This window comes from Diabrotica virgifera, chromosome 8, assembly GCF_917563875.1.
Source record: "Diabrotica virgifera virgifera chromosome 8, PGI_DIABVI_V3a".
Taxonomy (NCBI): Eukaryota; Metazoa; Arthropoda; class Insecta; order Coleoptera; family Chrysomelidae; genus Diabrotica; species Diabrotica virgifera.
The window spans coordinates 107,475,951-107,503,067 of NC_065450.1; the positions used below are offsets into that span (position 1 = coordinate 107,475,951).

Sequence of the window (27,117 nt, forward strand, 5' to 3'; positions counted from 1 at the left end):
AAGCTAACTTACCTTAGTAGGAAAGTTGATAATAACCGAAATACAAGGTGCCCAAGTTAAACTTTTATTTTATTTATTCTTGAATATTTCCTAACAGGCATGGGATAATAACACGAAATTTGGTAAGCAGGGGTTTTTCGGGACAAGAAATCTAAATTTTGAGTACAGCTCTACGTCATGCCCTTTTAAATGTTGTACTTAGAGTGTGTACCAATTTTCAGCTAAATCGATTCAAAAGTAACCGAGAAAATCTGTTTAAAATTTTTTTTACAATAGCTCCGCGTCGATAGCCTAAAAGAATAAAGTTTTATGTTCGTCTTCAAAACATTTTTGTCAGACAATTACATTTTTTGTTTAATAATTACTTAACCTACCACCTTTGTCGGAAAAATGGTTGTGAAGATAAGGTATGCACGAACCCAGAATAGTTTAAAAGTATAGTTTACTAATAAAAATTAATTTTTTTTATCCCGACTGTCGATTTGCTCCAATATTTTTGTCGGAAACTTAGATTTTTTGATTTAGAATATAATTACTTATAATCTCCTACTTTTGTCGGAATTTTTTTTTTAAATTCGAGAAAAAAACTACTGAACGTTGTTTGTCATTGTTCAAGGAGCATGTACACACATTTCCAGATCACAATTTTTCCAAAATTTTCTCCCTTGTCGGAAATTTTTTTTTTTTGAAAATTTTGGGTACGGCTCTACGTCATGCCCTTTTACATGTTGTACTTCGTGTGTCTACCAATTTTCAGCTAAATCGATTCAAAAATAACCGAGAAAAACTGTTTTAAATTTTTTTTACAGTAGGTACCTCTTTGTCGATAGCCTAAAAGAATTAAGTTTTCTGTTCGTTTGCCCCAACATTTTTGTCAGACAATTTCATTTTTTGTTTAACAATATAATTACTTGTAACCTTCTACTTTTGTCAGAAAAATGGTTGCGAAGATAAGGGATGCACGAACCCATCATAGTTTAAAAGTATAGCTTACTAATAAAAATTAAATTTTTTTGTCCGACTGTCAATTTGCCCCAATATTTTTGTCGGACAATTAGATTTTTTTATTCAGAATATAACTATGTACTTATAACCTCCTACTTGTGTTGGATTTTTTTTAAATTCGAGAAAAAAACTACAGAACGATGTTTGTCATTGTTCAAGGAGTATGTACACAAATTATCAGATCAGAATTTTTCCAAAATTTTCCCTCTTGTAGGAATTTTTTTTTTTTGGAAAATTGTGGGTACAGCTCTACGTCATGACCTTTTAAATGTTGTACTTAGTGTGTACCAATTTTCAGCTAAATCGATTCAAAAATAACCGAGAAAAACTGTTTTAAATTTTTTTTTACCATACCTCTTCGCCGATAGCCTAAAAGAATTAAGTTTTCTGTTCGTTTGCCCCAACATTTTTGTCAGACAATTTCATTTTTTGTTTAACAATATAATTACATGTAACCTTCTACTTTTGTCAGAAAAATGGTTGTGAAGATAAGGGATGCACGAACCCATCATAGTTTAAAAGTATAGTTTACTAATAAAAATTAAATTTTTTGAAGTTATACTTCTTTACGGGCGTAATGACGGTGAAATTTTATATGGGAAAACCTAGCGACCGGGCGCATGCGCATTATAACTTTGTTCTGATTGGATGTTCAAATGACATGACAAAAATTATCCGATATGGCAGCTGTGACACAGCTGTGGGACTGTGCATGGTTTGGTTATAATGTATGCTTGTTGCGTTTTAAAATTTGTAGGAAGAGAAACAACAAACAAAAAGTTAGTTAATGGTTATACTGCCTTTTTAAATAGTTTTCATATTATATTTTTGGACTTATTTACATAGAAGAGATGATTGTTGCATGCCAATGTGAAAGCTCATCAAACTGTGCCTAGTATGAGTGCCGCAGATCTCGCTTATTCAAAGCTAAATAATCTTTCACTGGTAAGTGTTTTATAAATAGTTGATCAAATTTTGTTATGATATTTGAACATAGCCACTTCGCACGACGCAATTGATTGCGAAATTTATTAGTCGTTATACGGGCTCCGATACCTACCTTGAACCTACCAAAATACATAAGTAGTATGTAATACTTTTATTTTACACCTTAATATTCACCTAATATATTGTCTTCTTACCCTATGTTTTGTTGTATTTTTTCAATTCTAAATCATTTCAATTCAAAATCAAAATAATTTGATTTACATAAGTTAAAAATGTCAAAAGGTTAATCTGTTTAGTTAGACGATCTTCGCACATAATGACAAGCTGTGTCTGTAGCGCAGTTTTAATGCGGGTGAATCCCAATACAACGCAAATACCAGCCGCGTGGTAAGTTGGTTCGAATCCCAATAGAAACTTTTATTTTTTTATTTTTTTTTATACATTTTATGATTTAAGTATATTTATTATATAATTTTATTTTCAGAAAATACGTATTTAGTTAAAAATTTTTCCGACAATTAATGTTCAGAAATCATTTGTGGCATTTTTAATGTGTTTGTGTGTGTTTTATTTTTTTATTATTTTAATTTTTGGCACTGTTTTAATAAAAATGTTTGAGAAGTATTAAGTATAAATTAATTTAATATTTAAATAAAATATAAATAAAAAGTATATTAATTTCGTTTATAATCATATAATCATATAATCATATAATAGAAGTATAACTTCTTACGTGCGTACAAAGTACACACACATTCTTTTTTTGTCCGACTGTCAATTTGCCCCAATATTGTTGTCGGACAATTAGATTTTTTGATTTAGAATATAACTATGTACTTATAACCTCCTACTTGTGTTGGATTTTTTTAAATTCGAGAAAAAAACTACAGAACGATGTTTGTCATTGTTCAAGGAGTATGTACACAAATTATCAGATCACAATTTTTCCAAAATTTTCCTTCTTGTAGGAATTTTTTTTTGGAAAATTGTGGGTACAGCTCTACGTCATGACCTTTTAAATGTTGTACTTAGTGTGTACCAATTTTCAGCTAAATCGATTCAAAAATAACCGAGAAAAACTGTTAATTTTTTTTACCATACCTCTTCGCCGATAGCCTAAAAGAATTAAGTTTTCTGTTCGTTTGCGCCAACATTTTTGTCAGACAATTTCATTTTTTGTTTAACAATATAATTACTTGTAACCTTCTACTTTTGTCAGAAAAATGGTTGTGAAGATAAGGGATGCACGAACCCATCATAGTTTAAAAGTATAGTTTACTAATAAAAATTAAATTTTTTTGTCCGACTGTCGATTTGCCCCAATATTTTTGTCGGAAAATTAGATTTTTTGATTTGGAATATAACTATGTACTTATAACCTCCTACTTGTGTTGGATTTTTTTTTAAATTCGAGAAAAAAAACTACAGAACGATCAGATCACAATTTTTCCAAAATTTTCCCTCTTGTAGGAATTTTTTTTTTTGAAAAATTGTGTGGTACAGCTCTACGTCATGACCTTTTAAATGTTGTACTTAGTGTGTACCAATTTTCAGCTAAATCGATTCAAAAATAACCGAGAAAAACTGTTTTAATTTTTTTTACCGTACCTCTTCGTCGATAGCCTAAAAGAATTAAGTTTTCTGTTCGTTTACCTCAACATTTTTGTCAGACAATTACATTTTTTGTTTAACCCGCCGTTACACGCGTCTTCTATTGTGACGTGGTTGCACGCGTATGAGCGTCGCCCTCACCTACATAAATTCGACTTATTTCGAGGAAGAATGAATGTCAACATCTATAAATATAAAATGGGTTGTACTCACATATTATAGAAAGTCTCGTAAACCATTTTTTTTATTAATTTAACAAAACAAAAGTAAAAATATTATAGATCAAAAGCAAGTTTTCTTAATTTTCAATTTCAGCAAGCCATTGAAGAAATTAACGTTCTTTACGCGAATTCATTTTACTAAAAATTAAAATTAAAATTAACAACTGTTCTGAAGCTATTTTCTTGTGGCATTTATGTAATTAACTATTAATATTTTGTATTTTGATAACGACGTCCGAGGTGGAATTCGAAACGTCAATAAAATCAATGTTTCAAGTTAAATTGTGGCTTATTTCCAAATTAGAATAGGTAAATTTAAAAATGGGTTCTTAACCAGTGGCGCACCTATAATTTTTCTCTGGGGGGAGGGGCGTTTGCTTGGGCACCGAAAGTTTTTTGTATTATTTGTGAAAGAGAAGTTACATTTTCCTACTTTCTTTTATATATATTTCTATATGATCTGGGTGGGATTTTAACCCCTCAAACCCCCCCTCGGTGTGCCACTGTTCCTAACCTAATCAAAACAATATTTTAATTAAACCTACCTAAACATTAAATAAAAACCTAAAAGTTTCTTTGAGATAACAGAAACGTGATTTCACCGTGATTGCACGCGCAGTGAGGAATTCCCTCACTTGAAGAGGGATGTCTCTTCTTTCAACTATCACACAGCACACTGACCGCCTGAAATATTCTATAACTTTTTCATACCCTCTCATGAACCATGCTAAAGGCATTCCTGGGTGCTTAAGGTTATCGTATTAGTTTACACAATTTCATTGGTTATAAACAAATATGGTGAGGGATTCCCTCATAGCGCGTGTAATGGCGGGTTAAGAATATAATTACTTGTAACCTACTACTTTTGTCGGAAAAATTGTTGTGAAGATAAGGAATTCACGAACCCTGCATAGTTTAAAAGTATAGTTTACTAATAAAAATTAAATTTTTTGTCCGACTGTCGATTTGCCCCAATATTTTTGTCGGACACTTAGATTTTTTGATTTAGAATATAACTATGTACTTATAACCTCCTACTTGTGTCGGATTTTTTTAAATTCGAAAAAAAACTACAGAACGATGTTTGTCATTGTTCAAAGAGTATGTACACAAATTATCAGACCACAATTTTTCCAAAATTTTCCCTCTTGTAGGAATTTTTTTTTTGGAAAATTGTGGGTACAGCTCTACGTCATGCCCTTTTAAATGTTGTACTTAGTGTGTACCAATTTTCAGCTAAATCGATTCAAAAATAACCGAGAAAATCTGTTTTAAAATTTTTTTTGACAATACCTCCTCGTCGATAGCCTAAAAGGATTAAGTTTTCTGTTCGTTTTCACTAACATTTTTGTCAGACAATTAAATCTTTTGTTTAAGAATATAATTACTTGTAACCTACTACTTTTGTCGGAAAAATGGTTGTGAAGATAGGGGATGCACGAACCCAGCATAGTTTAAAAGTATAGTTTACTAATAAAAATTCAATTTTTTGTCCGACTGTCGATTTGTCCCAATATTTTTGTCCGACACTTAGATTTTTTGATTTAGAATATAATTATTACTTATAACCTCCTATTTTTGTCAGAAAAATGGTTGTAAATAAAAAAAATTCAGGAAATTGACATCTTCGGCGCATCCGACTGCGCATATGCCCCGTGAAAATTGTCCGACAAGGTTACCACATTATTGTAAAAAGGTTTTATGGTAGATTCAGTTAAAATTATCCATGTGGTAATAAATTTATTTTTTTCATAAATTTGACATATTTAGCGTGTCCGACGCGTCATATGGCCCAATATTTTTGTCCGACAAAATTGTTTTCGCTGTTTATATGATAAAAACCATTGATTAAAATAAAATGACCAATGTGGTTATAAATTTTTTTCTTGCATAAAATTGATAACTTCGTCACTGCGTGACAGACAAACGCCCCACTACCATAATGCGCCAAGCTCCAAATTTGTCCGACTCCACCCAAATAACAAGTACAAAAAGTTTCAACGGTGTGGTTATAAATAATAATTTTATATGTGGGCCCAATACCTATTATGTGTACTACTTTTTTGTGTTGATGCTAGTTATTATTATAATTACTTTATAATAAACTTTTAATGGGGTTTTCCCGTATGATTAATAAATAAATAAAAATAAAATTCTCTTCTTTCAGTACCCTGTCCGATTATCGAACGTTGGCGATCATATTGGCAATAATAACTTTGTTTATGACAGCTCTAAACAGATTAGCGGTGGTCTCTTGATACCACTCCCGGAGATTTCGGAGCCAGGATGTTCTTCTTCGGCCTGGACCTCTTCTTCCGGCGATCTTGCCCTGTATTATGAGTTGTAGAACGTTATGTCTCTACGAACGTCTCATTACACGGCCTAAATATTGTAACCTTCGAATTTTTATTGTATTTGTTATTTATGTGCTCTTATTCATTCGATGTAAAACCATTCCATTTCTTATCCGATCAACCCAACTGATACGTAATATTTGTCGATAGATCCAGATCTTAAAGGTCTCCAATTTTTTCATTAGTGTCTCTGTAAGGGTCCAGCTCTCCATGCCATACAGAAATGTGGAGAATATATAGCAGCGTATTAATCAGATTTTAAGGTTTAACATGATATCTCTATTAATTAATAAGAATTTTCTTTAGTTTATAAAAGGCAGCTCTGGCTTTTTCAACGCGTATTCTTATTTCTCTATTTATATCCCAGTTATCGTTAACGTTGGCGCCCAAATAGGTAATATTGGCGCTCTTTCTAACGTTATTCCATACGCTCTGGTGTTCATTGGTTGTAACTCCGTTTTGCTGACAACCATAAGTTTTGTCTTAGAAGTATTAAATTTTAGCCCATATTGATCACATGCTTCGCTCACCCTGTTTATTAGTCGTTGTAAGTCTTCTTCATTGGAGGAAATCAGTACCGTGTCATCTGCGTGTCTGAGATTGTTGACATTAATTCCGTTGATTTAAATGCCTATATCTTTATACAAGGCCTCGTCGAAAATAAATTCGGAGTAGATATTAAAAAGCAGAGCCGATGAAATACAACCTTACCTCACTTCGCGTCGTATTTCCACTGCTTTCGTCGTGCTCTGACCAATCTCAAACCCTTTTATCGTTCGTCATTAATTTTGACGTCATATAAAATTTTAAGAATGCCGCAAATCATTACATGACATTTTAGTTAAATCTGACAGTTGCCAGCATATTTATATTTATATAAACATCAATATTTTAGTATGATACAATTGATCCAAATAATGGCATAACCCAGACATCTAAAGTGAAAGTTATTCTCCAACACCAAATTGTTCTATATGGTCCACATAATGTTCAGAAAAAAGTCACACCATTTTGAGCGTCGGGTTTGGAGGGGAGAGGGGGAAGAAATTGGTAAATTAGTAGTTTTTTACGTTTTTCGTCAATATTTCTAAAATTATGCGGTTTAGCATAAACAACCTTCTATACAAAAATGTTTTACATTAAATTTGAAATAACAATGGCCCTATGGACAATCCTTCTAAAATGAACGGTTTCAAAGTTACGGAGGTAGTATAGTATAATTGGTTTAAAAAAAGGCCTAACTCAGACATCCAAAGTAAAAGTTTTCCTTCAACAACAAATTGTTCTATATGATCCACATATTGTTCAGTAAGTTACACCATTTTGAGCGTCCGGTTTGGGGGGGAGATGGGGGAGAAGTCGGTAAATTAGTAGTTTTTTTTACGTTTTTCGTCAATATTTCTAAAACTATACTTTAGCGTAAACAATGTTCTATGCAAAAAAAGTTCTACATAAAATTTAAAATAAAAAAGGTCATATACATAACTGTTATAAAATCAATGGTTCCAGAGTTACAGAGGGTGAAAAGTGGAGATTTTTGATAATTTTTATATTATTTGGGCTTATTATGATGATTTTGGGTGGTGAGGTTGACGTTTCTTCAAGGGCTTATCACTAATATACCATCGACCACTGAAATAGCAAATTTTATTTACAAAACATTTATTTACTGTTAAAGAAAATTTCTTTCATCAGTAATAATATTCTAAATTTCCCGGAAAAATATAAAAAGTATCGAAAACCTCCACTTTTCACCCACCGTAACTCTGGAACCGTTGATTTTATAACAATTATGTATTGGACCTTTTTTGTTTTAAATTTTATGTAGAACATTTTTGTATAGAACATTGTTTACGCTAAAACACAGTTTTAGAAATATTGACGAAAAACGTAAAAAAACTACAAATTTACCGACTTTTCCCCCAAACCCCCCCCCCCCAAACCGGATTCTCAAAATACTGTAACTTTTTACTGAACAAATATGTGGACCATATAGAACAATTTGGTGTTGGAGGAAAACTTTTACTTTGGATATCTGGGTTAGGCCTTTTTTGGACCAATTATACTATACTACCTCCGTAACTTTGGAACCGTTCATTTTAGAAGGATTATGCATGGGGCCTTTTTTATTTCAAATTTAATGTATAACATTTTTGTATAGAAAGTTGTTCATGATAAACTGCATATTTTTAGAAATATTGACAAAAAACGTAAAAGACTACGAATTTACCGATTTCTCCCCCCTCTCCCCTCCTTCCAAACCCGATGCTCAAAATGGTGTGACTTTTTTCTGAACATTATGTGGACCATATAGAACAATTTGGTGTTGGAGGATAACTTTCACTATACAAATATCAAATTGTACAACCTGCCACATCCGGACGTGTAATATCCGGACCTCCCCATATCCGGACGGTTCTGCCGTCTGCATCTACCGAGAAAGGCAGTCCTGCTGTTGGACAACGCACCCTCTCATCCCGACCCAAAATAACTAAAAGATGGCGAAATAAAGCTTTTTTGGCCCCAAATGTGACAGCCCTCTGTCAGCCTATGGATCAAGGTATTATATAATCTATAAAACGGGTCTATCGACGAAAGTTATTGACGGCGTTAATTACTCTGGAATGTATGAAGGAGAAAACGTTTCAGAGACTAGAAGACTATCAAGAAGTGGTCTTGATATCCGGATTTTTTCATATCCGGATCGGTCTGTCGCTACATTGATCCGGATATGGCAGGTTTTACTGTATTTAAAATAGTTTAATGTAAAATTAAATAAATATAATAACAAATTTCACTATACAATGCCCGAATATACCAATGATATAAAATATTTATAGTTACGTCGCTGAAAAATAATAAGCTAGAAATTACAATTGTCATTTTACCATATGATCTTGTAAAAATACTGTCACAATGATACTTTTGTGCCAAATTATTTTTATTCGCATCGTTGATTGCTTGATTTAGAATATTGTAATCGCCAACCAATTAAACATCTTTAAGACAAGTATAAGTCGTTTTAATATGCAAATACTCGTCAAGGAATACATAATTTTTTAAGTTCAATGTATAATAATCAAAGAAGTACGTTTTTTTCTGTCACTTCCAACTGTAATGCGTTAGAGGGAATTCGATAATCTGTGACGCATGAAAAAAAGATTTGTGACGATCTATACACATTTTTGATAATACGGAGGTCTGGGTCATCAGTTCCCACCTGTTGTAAGACACCTATCAGTTTTTCATAGGTCACTCGGTCAAAGGTCTTTTCGAAATCGATAACACATATCGATGGCTCATTATTGCAAGGTTCTATGTTACATTTTGTATATACGGAGAAAATTAACTCTAAAATATTTGATAATTTTTCTGGTATTCGGATACTCAATATAACTTTTTTTTAAAACCAAATGGTTCAGTACACATTAATATCTAAAAAATTTAAAAATGATTAAAGCTTCTAGTTTTTGGTATAAAAATAGGGATACAAAAATAACATACAACTTTGATACATCAAAGATGCGTTATTGATTTTTTCAAATGTCCCGTGCACATATGCATTTATATATTTTTTGCGTCACTGCAAGAAAGGTAGTCCAAGTAATACAAAAAAACAGACCATTATCACCTTTTATTGATAACTTGGATACATATAAATAAAATGAACTTATTTATAGAATTTATATTTGAAATATAAATTTCGTAAGGTGATACAGTAGGTAGTGATCAACAGGTAGCCAAAACGCGTTCCAAGATTGCGGCTGTAATTTTGAATATTTTTTCGAGATATTTGGCACACGTATTCGTAATATAATAAAGAATGGCGGTACAGAGCCCAATTTGAAAAATATATTCATATGTGGAAATTACTCTGTAATTAAATACAATATTAAAAAAACGAGCCTGTACCGCCATTAAGAAGAACAAAAAAATACATTTTCTTCAAATAAACTTTTTTATCCGATGCCTAGATTTTGTGTCATTTTGGAACTACTAATGAAATAAAAAAATTTAGTAGTTCCAAAATGACACAAAATCTAGGTATCGGATAAAAAAGTTTATTTGAAGAAAGTGTATTTTTTTGTTCTTCTTAATGGCGGTACAGGCTCGTTTTTTTAAATATTGTATTTAATTACAGAGTAATTTCCACATATTAATATATTTTTCAAATTGGGCTCTGTACCGCCATTCTTTATTATATTACGAATACGTGTGCCAAATATCTCGAAAAAATATTCAAAATTACAGTCGCAATCTTGGAATGCGTTTTCGCTACCTGTTGATCGCTACTGTTTCCTCTTAATGGCTTGAAACAAAAAAAAATTCTCTTATTACTAGTATGGCCACAAGATATTTTAACATAATCGAAAAGAGATCTACAAAATTGTCATATAGTAGTTTTGGTCTACCTCGGGCACCCATCGATACATAGAATGAATCGCTTCTATCTTGTTTTTTTTTGTAACTGGTTTTTATTTTTGGAGATGTGGGATGTGCTAACTTATTTTCGGTCTCCTTAGATCTTGTGGTTTTATTATTTTTTAAGTTAGCAGTGAAAGTTATAACATAACATAAACTTATTCACTAATCGCTAGGTTATGATTCTGTTTACTACCTTTCTGACCACAAGGAAAGAGCAACAAAGTTCTATGTTTTAAACTTTGCTACAGTGTACATTTTATATTACTTTCAAAGAAGGTTGTATGTGAATACATGCACCTATGATACTGAATTATGAACTTTTGTTGGCATACAATTATGTTTAATTGACTTTTGTGACATTACTATATGTGCTGGTATCTACTAACAAATTCAAAAACTATCGTCTTTGTACATACAACCTTGTTACATTGAAAGGCCTGAAAGTGAAAAAATGTTACATACAACCTTGTAATATTGAGCCAGCGATATGTTTTATCCATTCCGTATTGATATTGTATCTAATAGTATTAATACATTAACATATTATGTACATATATATTGTGTTATATAAATGGTTTAAAATAATTTCTTACAATTCAGTAATTCCACTTAAACTTAGGATAAATTCTCTTTTGTCTGATTCCTTAAGATTAATTGTGTTATACTGATTTGGTCCACCCATACTGATAAATTTCTTGTTAAGGTTTGAAATAGCCACTACCCTGAAACAAATCTATTATTAGATAATATTTAAAGGGGGGGGGGTATGGTTTGAAATATTTAATTTTTTTATTATTTCAAATAAAAGTGCATACTTTCAAGAATACTCTCTGAAAATTTCAAAATAATCGGAGTAAAATTACCAGAGATACAGGGTGTTGAATATCCCTACCTTCGACTCGCTTTGCCGCGGCTTCGCGCCAGCACGCTTGAGCGTAGTGAGAAACGTTTAACAACTGTTCGCCTTCTCTTTTGTAGATTACTCCGAAATTCAAAAAACATATTCCAATGTTCATCACTTTACGATTTGGCAGACAAATAAGAAGATGAAGATGCAGTTGTCAAAACATTGTAACTGAAAAACTACTTGACCGATCTACCTGAAATTTTGCATAGATTTTCTTTAGACATTTGGTGAGGTAACAACGTCGAGATATTTTTCGTTTTGTGCTTAGTTTTTGTTCAGAAATATTAAATATGTAGGTTTTCACAAAATTTTTATCAAAAATTACGTATTTTTGACTTCTGAGTGATACCAAAAATTCAAAAATCAGTAAAAATAAAAAAACTCGACGTTGTTACCTCGTGAAACTCATAAGCTAATTAAATCTTTTTGAATTTTTTGTTTCGTATGATCCAGTGATGAGTTCTGATGTCCACCGCAAAATCAATTTTTTTTTGAGCTGCCTGCCAAAATTTGTCGCCAATGGCTTATTTTTCAATATTTTGGATTAAATTTTTTCTTAAATATTCTTTGAGTTGTACTTAATATGTTTATTTAATTTAAAAATAAAATAATTCTATCATAGCGTCGAAAAAAATTCACAAAAATGTGCTTGATATGTTGATTTCAAACCATACCCCCTCCTTAATGGGTTAAGAAATAAAAAAAATTATTGCACATACATGAATTTTCTATCTACGACCATATACATACATACAAGGTGTTAGACAAACTTCAGGAGGTATAATGCATGAAAAATGAGTTTGTTATATAAACGTATGTCCGCAAATGCTTATATTTCGATATACAGAGTGTTTAATAAATCGCATTTTTCCGATTATAGTGTCATCTATTAACAATTCTAAAAAATGTTTCGAATAAATGTTACTTATTTTTTCATGAGGAATCCAAATTTTCATGAGGAACAATTTTTTTATGATGTTTTTCATTTGGAAGTGTATTTCACGGGATATTAGACCGTTTCTATAATTTACCTATGGTACGACGATAAATCGTTTTTACCGATTATAGCGCCATCTATCCACAATATTTCGAAAAAATGTCTTTAATAAAAGTTGCTTATTAGACAAGCCGGAAGCGGCGGGCTCGTTGGGAAAAATATTCCCCTGAGATATTTTATTATATCAAATGGAAAAAATTGTTCGATGGATTCTTGCAATTTGATTAAAAAAAAAATTGTTAAAAAAAATTGGCCCACTTTTCACGTGGGCGACTTCTTGAACCTTATTCTGGGATATCTCACGAATGTGATTATGCAAAAAAATCTCATGGGAATATTTTTCCCTTCGAACCCGCCGATTTCGCCTTGTCTATATTTTTACGTAAGAAATCCAAATCTGTAATAAAAATAAGGGGTTTCCATTAAAGATTTTAAAGTTACCCCCCACCTCACCTCCAGGGGGTAGAGTAGGGTGGTGTTTAGTGTCATTCGACAGAATTTTGAAAAATATTGAACACGTATTTTCAGTTTTTCGATACGATGTCCATTTCGCGAAATATTCGACCGTCCGGCTACTTTTGCGACACCCTATATATGGGAAAATATTATTTTGAAAAAATTTGAAATTATACATTATCTAAAACTTACTTCGCTTCAATTAGATGTGGCCAAGAAATGAATACAGATGTACCCAAAAGATCAACTGGAATCATGTCACCGACGAATTTAGAATTTGGTATGATATGAATAATCATACTCTCATTTCTACTTGGCTGTTCAAATACCTTAACATGGGCTTTTTGAACTTCTCCCTAAAACGATAATTTCAATTTTAATAAAAAAAAATTAGGTTTACTGGGATTTGTGTAGTAAGTAGTAGATTTTGAGAAAAACGCGTTTAAAGTATGTTTACTGTAATTTTATCGAATAAAATGGTCATATTTTTTTCCTCTAATCAGCGATTCCTGGTGTATATTGGATGCCCTCACTGTCCAGTAAAAGCTGTAAATGGTCGGTCAAAGTTTTTTTTCTGTACTCTTTTAATGTCTCGCTGTTACACTCAGAGCCGGAATAGGCGAAATTTGCTAAGCATTTCAAGCACAGTAAAAGTCTATCACTTAAATAGTAGAACCTAAAAGAAAAGCACTATGCCGTCACCTTTTAGTGGCACATGCGTCGAAAGCGGCGCATCAAACTTTCCACTTATGAACGGGATAAATAAATCTCTTCCAACTCCCAAAATTACTTTTTTTTTAAGTTTTATGTGATTAAAAAATAACACTCAGCGCAATTTTAACCCACCAACCCATTCACCCCTCTCCCTGGGACTGTATTTCTACCTCGACGACGGTGGAAGGGCCGAGTAACCGGTCGTGGTCCCTAAAACTGTAAGGGGAGCACGACCGGTGAAACCAAGAACAGTCCCAGCGGCCAGCGACTGTGCACCGGGTGAGCGCCGGACACCGCCGCTGGACGCTAAAAGGCGTCGCAACTGAGGCGAGCAGTTGCGACGCCTTCGCCTTCAGCAATTGTATTACACCCTCCAACTTCCTTACGGCTACTCTAATCCCTCAAGTGAATCTCATCCACCCCAGCATTGTGACCGGGGGGTCGACGGGGGAGCCCCACGCACCGGGCGGGGGGCTTCGCCGTCGGACTTCGATCGCAAATCTTTATTCGAAGATTTTCTCGACATACCCACTGCGAGTAGCCGCCATGTCTTACCCCACCAAAGTACCTTTCCCATCACACATCCATTCCAAATCCCGCATAACAGGGGAGGCAGCAGTTACGCGGAAACTCCAAGCAGCCTGTGAACACAGACTGCTACTGCATCCGGAGGCAACCGTGAAAAAGCCTAGAGGAGTAAACCTCGATAAAAAATTCGCAACCACACGGTGTTAGGCGATCCGTGCCTGAGTGGTGTTATATATAATAGACGGGAACACAAATGAGGGCGGGGACGCAGAAGGTGATCGTGAAGGGAGGTGGAAAATCCTATGCCGAGTTGCTCAAGGAAATCAAGGGTAGCGTAGACACGAGGAAGGAGGGGATTATCGTCAAAAGCGCTAAGAAGACCAGGAGCGGGGACCTCATACTCGAAGTAGCAGAGAAAGAACAGGCTGAGCGCCTGAAGAAGACCATTGCGGCCCGTACGGAGGGAAACACAGTAGAATACGTCCGAGGCTATCAGGTCCAGGTGGACATATTTGATATAGACGGAGATGTCACAAAGGACGAAATCCTGAGGCAAGTCCGGAGGTATACCGGCAGTAGGGGGCCCAACGACGTCAAACTCGTCTCTATAAGGGAAAATAGAGACGGGAACACAAACGTCACAATCGGACTGACGCGCATCGCAGCCAAGAAGGCACTGGAAAGGGAACATATACCCATTGGCTGGAACTCGTGCAAGATACGAGAGAGACTGCATGTACAGCGGTGCTTCAGATGCTTGCAGTTCGGGCACAATAAATCCGACTGCAAGGGGGAAAACAAAGCGGACTCATGCTACAGATGTGGGAAGGGGGGGCACCAGGCACGAGATTGTAGTAGTAAGGAAATTTTTTGCCTCACCTGTAAAGAATCCGGTCATAGAGCCGACAGCTTACAGTGCCCAGTGTACAAAAAACTGATCATAGAAAAGCGGGGCCTCAAGAAAGACCTTGCCAGAAGGGATGAGGAAAGAGTGGGTGAAAGCACCTAGGAGCAGGAATCAGACAGCGTACTGGTAAAGAAGTTAGAGAGATAAGAACCATCTAATACGAAGTTTCTTCAAATAAATGTGGGAAGGGCGAGGGTCGCTCACGACGTTGCAGAAGCACTCGCACGAAGGGAAGGTTATGACATGATTCTCTTTCAGTAAGGAAATTTTTTGCCTCACCTGTAAAGAATCCGGTCATAGAGCCGACAGCTTACAGTGCCCAGTGTACAAAAAGATAGGAGATCTGACGTGGCCGTATACGTGGTGAACCGAGGAGTGGGCATCATCAAACACTCTGTTAAGATTGGCTATGTTAAGGTATACGTTGGAGACCTGGTGGTATACAACTGCTATGTTTCACCTAACGTCCCGTTTGGAGTATATGAACAGTACATTGACTCGATTATGCAAGAGGCTAGGGCGGAGAGCGTACCGGTCGTCATAGCCGGTGACCTGAATGCAAAGGATCGTCCATGGGATCCACGAGTGCAAGATCGGAGAGGGAAATACCTAACAGAATGGATTCACGCCATGGGACTTACCGTGCTAAATGACGGTAAGGCACCCACGTTCGTGAGAGGTAACAGTGAATCTTTTCTAGATATCTCGCTGGTTTCAACACCACTTCTTAACAGGGTCGTAGGCTGGACTGTTCTGGAAGAAGAATCGCTCAGCTTACATAAGTATGTAAGTTTCGAACTATCGAGCAAACGGAAAAAACGAAAAGATGGAGATATCGATCTAAAAAGATGTTTAAATGAGGAGGTTTTTGTGGATGCTTTTGGCTTGATTTATCCGGGATGTGAGGATGTGAGTGAATTGATCGAGGGGCTGAGTGCGGCACAAGAGTTGGCATGTGTGAGGTCAAATGGGAGGTATGAAAGGAAACAACCATACTGGTGGAATGACCGGCTTGAATATCTGAGGACAAATTGTATGAGAGTAAGAAGGGAGTGCAAGAGGTTAAGAAGAGTGCAAGCAGCAGATTTGGAAGAGAGAATAAATGAATTGAAGCGAATGCAGAATGAGTACAGAAATGAGATTAGACGATCGAAAAGAGAAAGGTGGAGTAACCTGCTTCAGGACCTCGAAAGAGATATTTGGGGCCAGGGTTCCAAGATTGTTTGTAACGAACTAAAGGGGAAAAAGACACCCTACCCCCTGCCTGAGGAAGAGAAACTCCGTTTAATACGGGAGCTCTTTCCTCAGGTGGAGGATAGACGTGAAAGGGTTACCGATTTCGTAGATGCGGAATCCTTTACTGAGTTGGAACTCCGTGAGGCCGCTGAACGGATAAAGATCCGAAAGACACCTGGCATAGACGGAGTCATGCCGGAAACGGTAAGGCTCGCCGCACAAAGATACCCGCAGGTTTTTCTGAGGATGCTAAACGAACTGCTCGAACATCAGCAGTTCCCAACTCGGTTGAAAGAGGCTAAGGTTGTCCTTATCCCGAAAGGTAGAGGGGATGAGGAAGAGGTGCGTTTTCGGCCAATTTGCCTTCTTAGCTCGGTAGCTAAATTATACGAACAGCTTGTAAAAGGTCGCCTTGAGCGAGAGCTGGAAGAAAAGCATGCATTAAGCGATCGTCAGTATGGTTTTAGGACCAAAAGGTCCACCATAGATGCGGTATCAGAAGTGACCTGTCCAGGCTGAGAGATTTGGGTGTCAGTGAGTACCTGGTCAACGTGGTTGACAGATACTTTACTGACAGGTTCATAACGGAAAAGGATACCAGCATCAAGTTGTCGCAGGGTGTTCCGCAGGGTTCGGTACTGGGTCCCACCCTCTGGAATGTCCTGTACGATGGGGTGCTGAGGTTACAGATGCCGAGGGGTTGCACTCTTGTAGCTTATGCAGATGATCTCGCACTGGTTGCGAAGGCGAGCCAGAAAACGGAGATGGTTAATGCGGCTAACACAGCCTTACGTCGTATTAGTAGGTGGATCAGAGCGAACGATCTACAACTAGCACCTCAGAAAACTGAGGTGGTAGTTCTCAAGAGAGCCGAGACAAATCATCTCTTCGATTTTTAGTGGAAGGGGTAGAGGTTGTACCAGTTAAATCGGTTAAGTACCTCGGAGTCTGGCTGTCGGAAGGACTGAGATTTGGAGTACATGTCCAAAAGACGGTGGAGAAGGCGAACCGAAGTCTGGAGGTATTGGTACGGCTAATGCCGAACATTGGAGGCCCAGGTAGTACCAAAAGGAGGGTTTTAAATGGAGTTTCCCAGTCGGTTGTGACATACGCTGCTCCCGTGTGGTGCAGCGTGCTGAATACAGCGAGGTACGCCAAGCTGTTGGAGACTTCGCAAAGGCGAATGCTCCTCAGGGTATCTAGTGCCTATAGGACGGTCTCAAACGAGGCTCTTTATGTTATTGGAGCGGTGATACCGATCGTCTTATTGTGTAAAGAGCGAGCGAGAGTGTATGCGAGGAGGATGGATGGAAATATAGATGATGAAGATCGAGAGAGAACGATAGAGGAGTGGCAGAGAGAATGGGCGAGTGATAGCGGAAAGGCAAGGTGGACGAAGGAGCTTATTCCCGATCTGAGGCCGTGGTAGGAATGTAAGTTCAGGAAACTGGACTTCTTCCTGACGCAGTTTCTGACCGGGCATGGTAGCTTTGGCACCTACACAAATAGGATAGGTAAATCAGCTTCGGCGAACTGTGCTGTTTGTGGGGTGCCGGACGCTCCCGCCCACCTCTTTAACTGTCAGAGGTGGGCAAATGAGAGAGGAGACTTCGAGAGGCGGATGGGTTTCAGGCTGGATGAAAGAAATATAGTAAATGTGATGTTAAGAGGAGAGAGAGAATGGAGAGAGGTGCACTGTCTGATCTCGGGGGTGATGAAGAAGAAGGAACAGGAAGACAGAAGAGGAAATTAAACCAAGGACGGTGTATGGATTTTGGTTTCTTTTACCAGTACTTTGGAGCGGTGGTTAAGGTTTTAGCCGGAATACGGTTAATCCGGCACTACCCTGGTGTCTTCTGGCCTAGTGTCATACTTGGCCAGAGGACGCCAGGGTGTCTTGCTCCGTGACATTGATGTCAAAAAAATTTTTTTTTTCCACCGCTGCCTGCCAGATTTCTATGGATACCTTCTTAGGCTCTTACTGAAATCTGGCAAAAGAACAATTAAAAAAAAACCCATTCACCCACCATCAAAAATATTGTTTTTTCGTTTTTATTATTATTTTTAGGTGGGATGCAATCAATTTTAAAATTTCAAACAATTTACACGCATAGTGATGCTTTTACAAAACACGTCTATTTTTATAAACCCGTAGGTTGAGTGAACATAACCTCAAAAAATACTTTTTTTTGAAAAAAGCATAGAACTTTATTTGGAGATGGCTGCAAATCTATTTTTTTATTTTGCGTATTTTATCAAACACTGTATTTTTAACTTTTTCAGATTTTTCCGAAAGGTAAAGCAGGTTTCAACTAATGGGTCTATAAAAAATAGACGTGTTTTCTAAAAGCTTCAACTATGCTTGTAAATTTTTTGGAATATTAAAATTGATTGCATCTCACTTAAAAAAAAAATAAACCAAAACGAAAAATGATGTTTTTGTTGGTTGTTGGTGGGGGTGGAGGGGTTGCTGGATTTAAATTGCGCTTAGTCTTATTATGTAATCAAATAGAACATAAAAAAATGAAAAAAATTGAATTCTAGGAGTTTGGGACAGTAACTCCATTACTTACTTTTTACTTAGTCCTAAGCCTTTCTACCTTTAGGTGTAAGGCTTACTTTTTTCGAATTCAAAAAGTAAAAATCTCTTTAACAAATTACAAACTGCGGTAGTCAAAAGACTATAAAAGTACTTTAAAACTTAAATAACTTAATGTTGTTCTGAAGCTATTTCCTTGTGGCATTTTTATGATTAACTATTTAGATGGGAAATAAGCCACAATTAAATTGAAAAAATAATTTTATTAACGTTTCGAAGCCCAAATCGGGTTTCGTTGTCAAAATACAAAACACTATTAAAATAAACCAAAATGTTGTTGCTAAGTAAAAAAATTCTTCTAATAATTTATTTAATCTGACTCATTTATATTGGCAATTCAGACGTATATTATACATTTTAAAGTAGAAGACTTTAAAATGATATCGCCAATATTTATGAGTTGCGTTCCTGGGACGACTTTACTAAAAGAAAGTTCATTCGATTACATGAAGTCAATTAAAAATCAAGATTATCCGTCACAAAAAAATTATAGCATGTGATCTGTCTTTAAAAAGACAATCAAATGCAACGATGACGAGATTCCATAGTAAATCACGAGGGAAAACTAGGAAAAAACCTCGTGATACTATCCCGACATCGTAAGTATTTGGTCTTACATTTAATTTACTTTCAAAAAACTAATACTAAATTCTGACTTTAATATGTTTAAATTATAAATAATATTAATAATACATAGATATTATATACTATTCTTGAATCTCTCCACTGAACTCTATGTTCATTATCCCATGCGTGTTGACATATTTGAGATCTATCAAATTCTCTATTTTTAATATAAGACTGATGTTCACTTATTCTAACGTTTAATGGTCTTGATGTTTCACATAAATAAAATTGTTCGCATTCACAAGGTATTTTATAAATGCAATTCTTTGTTCTTTCTTGTTCATTGTTAGGTTTAGTTTTAGATAGAATAGATCCCAATGTGTTTGTTGTTCTGAATGTTCTGTCTGTTGTTTTGAATGTTGTTGAAATGTTGAATTTATTTCCAATTGTTTTAAGTTTCTCGGATAGTCCTTTTATATATTATGGTATTGATATTTTCCTCGTATTATTTCTTGTGAATGTTGTAGGATCCCTACAGATCAACTTAGAATGGGATCCTACAACATTCACAAGAAATAATACGAGGAAAATATCAATACCATATATAAAAGGACTATCCGAGAAACTTAAAACAATTGGAAATAAATTCAACATTTCGACAACATTCAAAACAACAAACACATTGAGATCTATTCTATCTAAAACTAAACCTAACAATGAACAAGAAAGAAGAAAGAATTGCATTTATAAAATACCTTGTGAATGCGAACCATTTTATTTAGGTGAAACATCAAGACCATTAAACGTTAGAATAAGTGAACATCACTCTTATATTAAAAATACTAAATTTGATAGATCTCAAATATGTCAACACGCATGGGATAATGAATAGAGTTCAGTGGAGAGATTCAAGTATAGTCCTGAAAGAATCAGATAGTAAAAATAGAAAAATCAAAGAAGCGGTTCTAATTAAGCTAAATGAAAACAACTGTGTCGCAAATTCCTCGGTAGTATGCAGTAGGATGTGGTTACCCATACTGAAAGAGGAAGTCAATAGAAAGAAAATAACACGATTAGTAAGTCAATAACATATCGATTTCAAATCGAGTACAAATTTTATATTTTAGTATTACTTATTGTATATCTATGTATTATTAATATTATTTTTAATTTAAACATAATAAAGTCAGAATTTGGTATTAGTTTTTTGAAAGTAAATTAAATGTAAGACCAAATACTTGCGATGTCGGGATAGTATCACGAGGTTTTTTCCTGGTTTTCCATCGTGATTTACTATGGAATCTCTAACGCGAGAATTTTACAGTCATCGTTGCATTTAATTGTCTTTTTAAAGACAGATCACATGCTATGATTTTTTTGTGACGCATATTCTTGATTTTGGATTAATTTCATGTAATCGAATGAACTATCTTTTAGTAAAGTCGTCCCAGGAACGCAACTCATAAATATTGGCGATATCATTTTAAAGTCTTCTACTTTAAAATGTGTAATATACGTTCTGAATTGCCAATATAAATGAGTGAGATTAAATAAATTATTAGAAGAATTTTTTTACTTAGCAACAACATTTTTGTTTATTTTAATAGTATTTTGTATTTTGACAACGAAACCCGATTTGGGCTTCGAAACGTTAATAAAATTATTTTTTCAAGTTAATTGTGGCTTATTTCCCATCTAAATAGTTAATTAAATAACTTAAATAATTAGTACCAAATTCATATCAAATTTACACCGATGTCTCAAAAAACAAGGAGGGAACAGCCTGTGCAATATATGATCCACAAGTTAAGTATAAAAAGATGGTAAAATTAAATATAAACACAAACATATATTCGGCGGAGTTAATAGGTATACTAGAAGCCTTGAAGTATTGTCAACATATTATCACAAATTCAGAAATTGTTATAATAAGTGACAGTAAAAGCGTTTTGTCAAAAATAAAGCACCTGAAGATAACTTCCAAAGCAAATTATATTATTTTGGAAATAATCAAAAATATTAACAAATTAAATACAGATTTCAAAAAAATACGGTTATTGTGGGTCAAAGGACACAGCGGAATTATGGGTAATGAACTCGTGGATTCCTTAGCTAAGCAGGCTCTAAAAGAAGGGACATATATTGACTACAAATGTACACCTGAAGAAATTAAAAATATTAGCACTAATATATATATAAAATAATCTGGAGCAAAGAATTTGAGGAAATTAAAAAAGGTATGAACTATAAAGAAATTCAATGTACAATACCATCAAGACCATGGTTTGCAATAACTCTTCTAAAATACGCAGTGAGACAAATATGCCGTTTAAGATTTAACCATGCATTGATTCCAACATATCTACATAAAATTCATTTAAGAGACAATCCATATGTCAATGTGGAGAAATAGGTGATGCTGAACATATGATTTTAAATTGCCCTCTAATACAAATAAATATAAATATGTTTATAAGTAAATTATACAGTTGTAAAAATATAACACACCCAATAAATTTTACATATATATATATATATATATATATATATATATATATATATATATATATATATATATAAGATGGTGGTATTCTTGACTGTATATATAAATATAAAGTAGTATCTCTTGAGGATGCAGTCAGTCTATTTATTGGCCCACAAGACAAAGAAAACTCTTTGACTTACTGTCAAGCTTTCGAATTGCTTTAATTCTTTTTCAAGACATCTACAAAAATTTTCAAAATATAAAAATGATGTACTTACAATTTATTTTTCTAACTTACTAGTCGTGAGATTAAAAGATAAAGTTGAAACTTTACAAAAAAGGACAATCACACACATATTAAAATATTTAAAGCAATCTAAAACATTATGTTGTTTCCATGGTTCGTTGTTCAACATTATATGAATTGTTTACCATTTCTTTAGGAGGAAAGCAAAACCAGTAACAATAGTTGTTTTTATTATAGTTGTTTATTTGATGAAAATAAATTAGTCCAGTCAATTTGTCTTCAGCCTATTATGAATTTTTAATGATGGAATGTACGATACAAAATCAGATTATGATGTTGTGCCAAATGTTTGTTGATATGCTAATATATAGCAATAAATGTTACTCAATTTGTCTATATCTGACTTTCTATTTATGCATTTTTTATTTTTCTGGATGTGTGTCATTTCTACAAATAATCTCTTCTGCTCATTTTTCACCCTGGACTGGACTGGACTAATTTATTTTCATCAAATAAACAACTATAATAAAAACAACTATTGTTACTGGTTTTGCTTTCCTCCTAAAGAAATGGTAAACAATTCATATAATGTTGAACAACGAACCATGGAAACAACATAATGTTTTAGATTGCTTTAAATATTTTAATATGTGTGTGATTGTCCTTTTTTGTAAAGTTTCAACTTTATCTTTTAATCTCACGACTAGTAAGTTAGAAAAATAAATTGTAAGTACATCATTTTTATATTTTGAAAATTTTTGTAGATGTCTTGAAAAAGAATTAAAGCAATTCGAAAGCTTGACAGTAAGTCAAAGAGTTTTCTTTGTCTTGTGGGCCAATAAATAGACTGACTGCATCCTCAAGAGATACTACTTTATATATATATATATATATATATATATATATATATATATATATATATATATATATATATATATATATAAAGCAGTTAGGTAATATTGACTGACACTATGTAAAATCTTGTTAATTTTGAGGTATATATATATATATATATATATATATATATATATATATATATATATATATATATATATATATATATATATAACAAGGTTGTATTCTTGGGGAATTCAGCAAATTTTATGTTAAAGAAAACACTTTTTACTTGATCCAAGCTTTCGTAAACTTTAATGAATCGTTTACATCATCAGGGTAGACTGTAATAAAAAGCGATGGTAGTTTTTTGGTATAGGACCTTATAAATTAATATACTCACAGTAAGTTGTGGTTGTTCACAAAAAGGTGTTGTAAAAAAGTTAATTAAAATCATTAAATGTCTCTTGAAGTTTAAAAAGTGATGGTTAAAATATTTTTTTTTACATTGATAACTACAATTGTTTTTTAAATTGTAAACAGTTTTTTAAAAAACAAAATATCACAGAATATATATACTATGACAGATCGGATTACACAAGTAAATAACAGTTTATTTCCAATTATTGCAACGTATGTGATGGACAATATCCTTGATACAGTGATCCCAGTCCTACCTTTTAACTTATTTTTCCTTAAAAAATATGTCGACGACATATTTATTTCATTTCCATCAGAAAGATTAGATATCTTATTTTATTTTAATAGTTATGACCCCTATACACAATTCACCATCGAAAAAGAGGACGGAGCTTACTCAGTCCCTTTCCTAGATACAAAAGTCATCAGAGACCCTATTAATAATATATTAAAGATAGATTGGTACAGAAAACCATGTACCTCTGGTAGATACATAAATTACCACTCGTACCATAAATTTAGTATGAAAATAAACCTAATCAAACAAATGAAAATGAGAGTGTTGAACATCTCAGATCCTATTTTCCACCAAAAAAACCTTAACATTCTTAAGGGACTTTTCATACAAAATGGGTACCCAAAACAGTTAATTTCCAAAATTCTTTTTAATACTATGGATACTATCACAGAATCAGCAATAAATAGAAATAATAATAACCATATTAATAATAACACCTTAGAGATTATTAATGAAACATTAGATATATCACAAAATATCCCAAACCAAATAAATTCTAACACATCACAAGAAGAATCATCTAATAACACTAGATATTTTTCATTGCCTTACATAAGAGATATTACACCCAGTCTAACAAGGTTGCTTAAAATTAATGATAACATTAAAATCGCACATAAAAATGTACGTACTTTGGGCAACTTATATAATAAACAAAAAGACTTAACACCCCAGTTATTAAAATCAAATGTGATCTACAAGATCTCTTGTGCAGATTGTGAGTTACACTACATAGGTGAAACAAGTAGAAAACTAAAAGATCGAATCACATCGCACAAGAGTGATTGTAGGTTACATCCAGAGAGGTGTGAACTTGCCACTCATGTCACAAACAAACAACATAATATGGATTGGGAATCAACCAAAATTTTGTCTAGTGAATGTAATTCTACAAAGAGAAAGTTTCTAGAAATGACATACATTGCCCTAACTCCTTCTTGTATAAACAAAAGAACTGATATCCAACACCTTAGTGTCATTTATTCCAATTTACTATCTAAAGATAAACCACCTTGAAATTAACAAATTGTAGTATCCTTGTCTCCTTTACATTGAGATTGACTACCTAATACTAATATTTTAATATTATATTAGAATACTTAAAAATAAAAAAAAACAAAAAAAAACTATATCTTAACAATAATAACTTACTATCAATCTCAAATGACTTTGATTACAACATTATAACTTTTGTTCAAATCATACTGGAGTTGGCTCAATACTTATTAATAACAAGACCATGGCTGAATAGCTTAAAAACCGATTTTTATGATAAATCATTCTAATATTTCCTGCCTGTTATTTACTTGTGTAATCCGATCTGTCATAGTATATATATTCTGTGATATTTTGTTTTTTAAAAAACTGTTTACAATTTAAAAAACAATTGTAGTTATCAATGTAAAAAAAAAAAATATTTTAACCATCACTTTTTAAACTTCAAGAGACATTTAATGATTTTAATTAACTTTTTTACAACACCTTTTTGTGAACAATCACAACTTACTGTGAGTATATTAATTTATAAGGTCCTATACCAAAAAACTACCATCGTTTTTTATTACAGTCTACCCTGATGATGTAAACGATTCATTAAAGTTTACGAAAGCTTGGATCAAGTAAAAAGTGTTTTCTTTCACATAAAATTTGCTGAATTCCCCAAGAATACAACCTTGTTATATAACATTGTCAGCAAAGACTTCCCTTCTGGTCTCATTTATATATATATATATATATATATATATATATATATATATATATATATATATATATATATATATATATATATATATATATATATATATATATATATATATATATATATATATATATATATATATATATATATTGATACATGTATCCATGTGACTTCCAAAGTAGATTCTCGTAATACGTTGTTACTTCATATATACCGTTATGACTTCCGATTTCGGAAGTCACAACGTTTTGCCTATATTTTTACGAATTTGGCTACTAGATGGTATCAGAAGGCTTATATTAAAAATTTCGCTGGAAGTCATATCGTATCTAACATACTCATAAGATCAGATTTTAGTTCGACGGTATATCACCAGCGCTAGTGTCGCTCCCGTGCTACTATACAGGTTATGTACACAACGCGTAGCGTCTTCCGTATACCACACCGCTCGGTGTGACTTCCGTTTTTTGGCAACCCTGTGTAACGGTTTCCAGACATTTATCTGTTGTAGATTCGCGGTCCTAATCGTACTTAGTGTTTTGTGTGCCTTTTGTTTTTAAACATGAATAATAGCAGATCTGCTTTACTTTTAAAGTTAGCCTTAAATGAAGGTACAATAAGTGATTATATATCTCTATAATTATATATTTTCTGTACTTATTTCAATCTATAATATTTACTTACCTATTTACTTATATAAATTCATTTTTCTCGTGTTTTTGTTTACTTCCTTTTTTACAATGAACTTCTAATTTAATCTACACTCACCGGCACGAAAAACGGGCACCCTAAAAAAATGGGTAATTTTTGATGTCTCGTATCTCCCAAACCTTTGGTCCGATTTAAGTAATGTTTTTAATATGTTATAGCCTTATTATTTAACAATATAGCTATGATAACATTGTTGATAGACAGGTAAATTTTCATTGTATACCGGGTGTACCAATCAAACTGGGTTTTTTTCTCAATTTTCACAACACCCTGTGGAATATTCTAGCCTTGATAAAATATTTAAATTAAAGCCTAACTATAGCTCCAGGTTTTATCAACATTCTGTTTTTTTATTCATTCGCTTACGTTGGATAATAAAAAAGTTAAGGACTTTAACAACTAGCCATGTTCTTTATCGATACAGGTGTTTCTAAATATAAGTGCGACAAATTTTAAGGGGTAATTTCTGCATGAAAAAATAATGATCGTGTGGCAAAATAATTTTATATTTGCAAGCATTTGCGGACATAGCTTTATCAAGTAAACGATCATTATTTTTGCATGCAGAATTACCCCTTAAAGTTTGTCGCACTTATTTAGAAACACCATGTATTGATAAAGAACATGTTTAATTGTTAAAGTCCCTAACTTTTTTATTATCCAACATAAGCGAATGAATAACAAACAGAACATTAAGAAAACCTGGGGCTATAGTTGGGTTTTAATTTCAATATTGTATAAAGGCTAGAATATTCCACAGAGTGTTGTGAAAATTGAAAAAAAAACCAGTTTGATTGGTACGCCCAGTATACAATGATAATTTACCTGTCTAGAAACAATATTATTACAGCGATATAGTTAAAGAATAAGGCTATAACATATTAAAGAAATACTTAAATCGGAGAATAGGTTTAGGAGATACGAGCCATCAAAAATGACCCATTTTTT

The 27,117-nt window shown here is 33.5% G+C and overlaps 1 protein-coding gene across 2 annotated transcripts in view; it reads right to left on the reverse strand.

The window, feature by feature from the left end:
• The window catches only part of LOC126889626 (5'-3' exoribonuclease 1), a 699,515-nt gene that overhangs the window by 248,729 nt on the left and 423,669 nt on the right, over positions 1-27,117 (reverse strand). For both annotated transcript variants that reach the window (XM_050658103.1, XM_050658102.1), the window contains 2 exons: positions 13,117-13,280; positions 11,158-11,286 (listed from right to left, as the gene is read on the reverse strand). In XM_050658103.1, the coding sequence (XP_050514060.1) occupies positions 11,158-11,286; positions 13,117-13,280 (293 nt within the window). The remainder of the gene's footprint in view (positions 1-11,157; positions 11,287-13,116; positions 13,281-27,117) is intronic.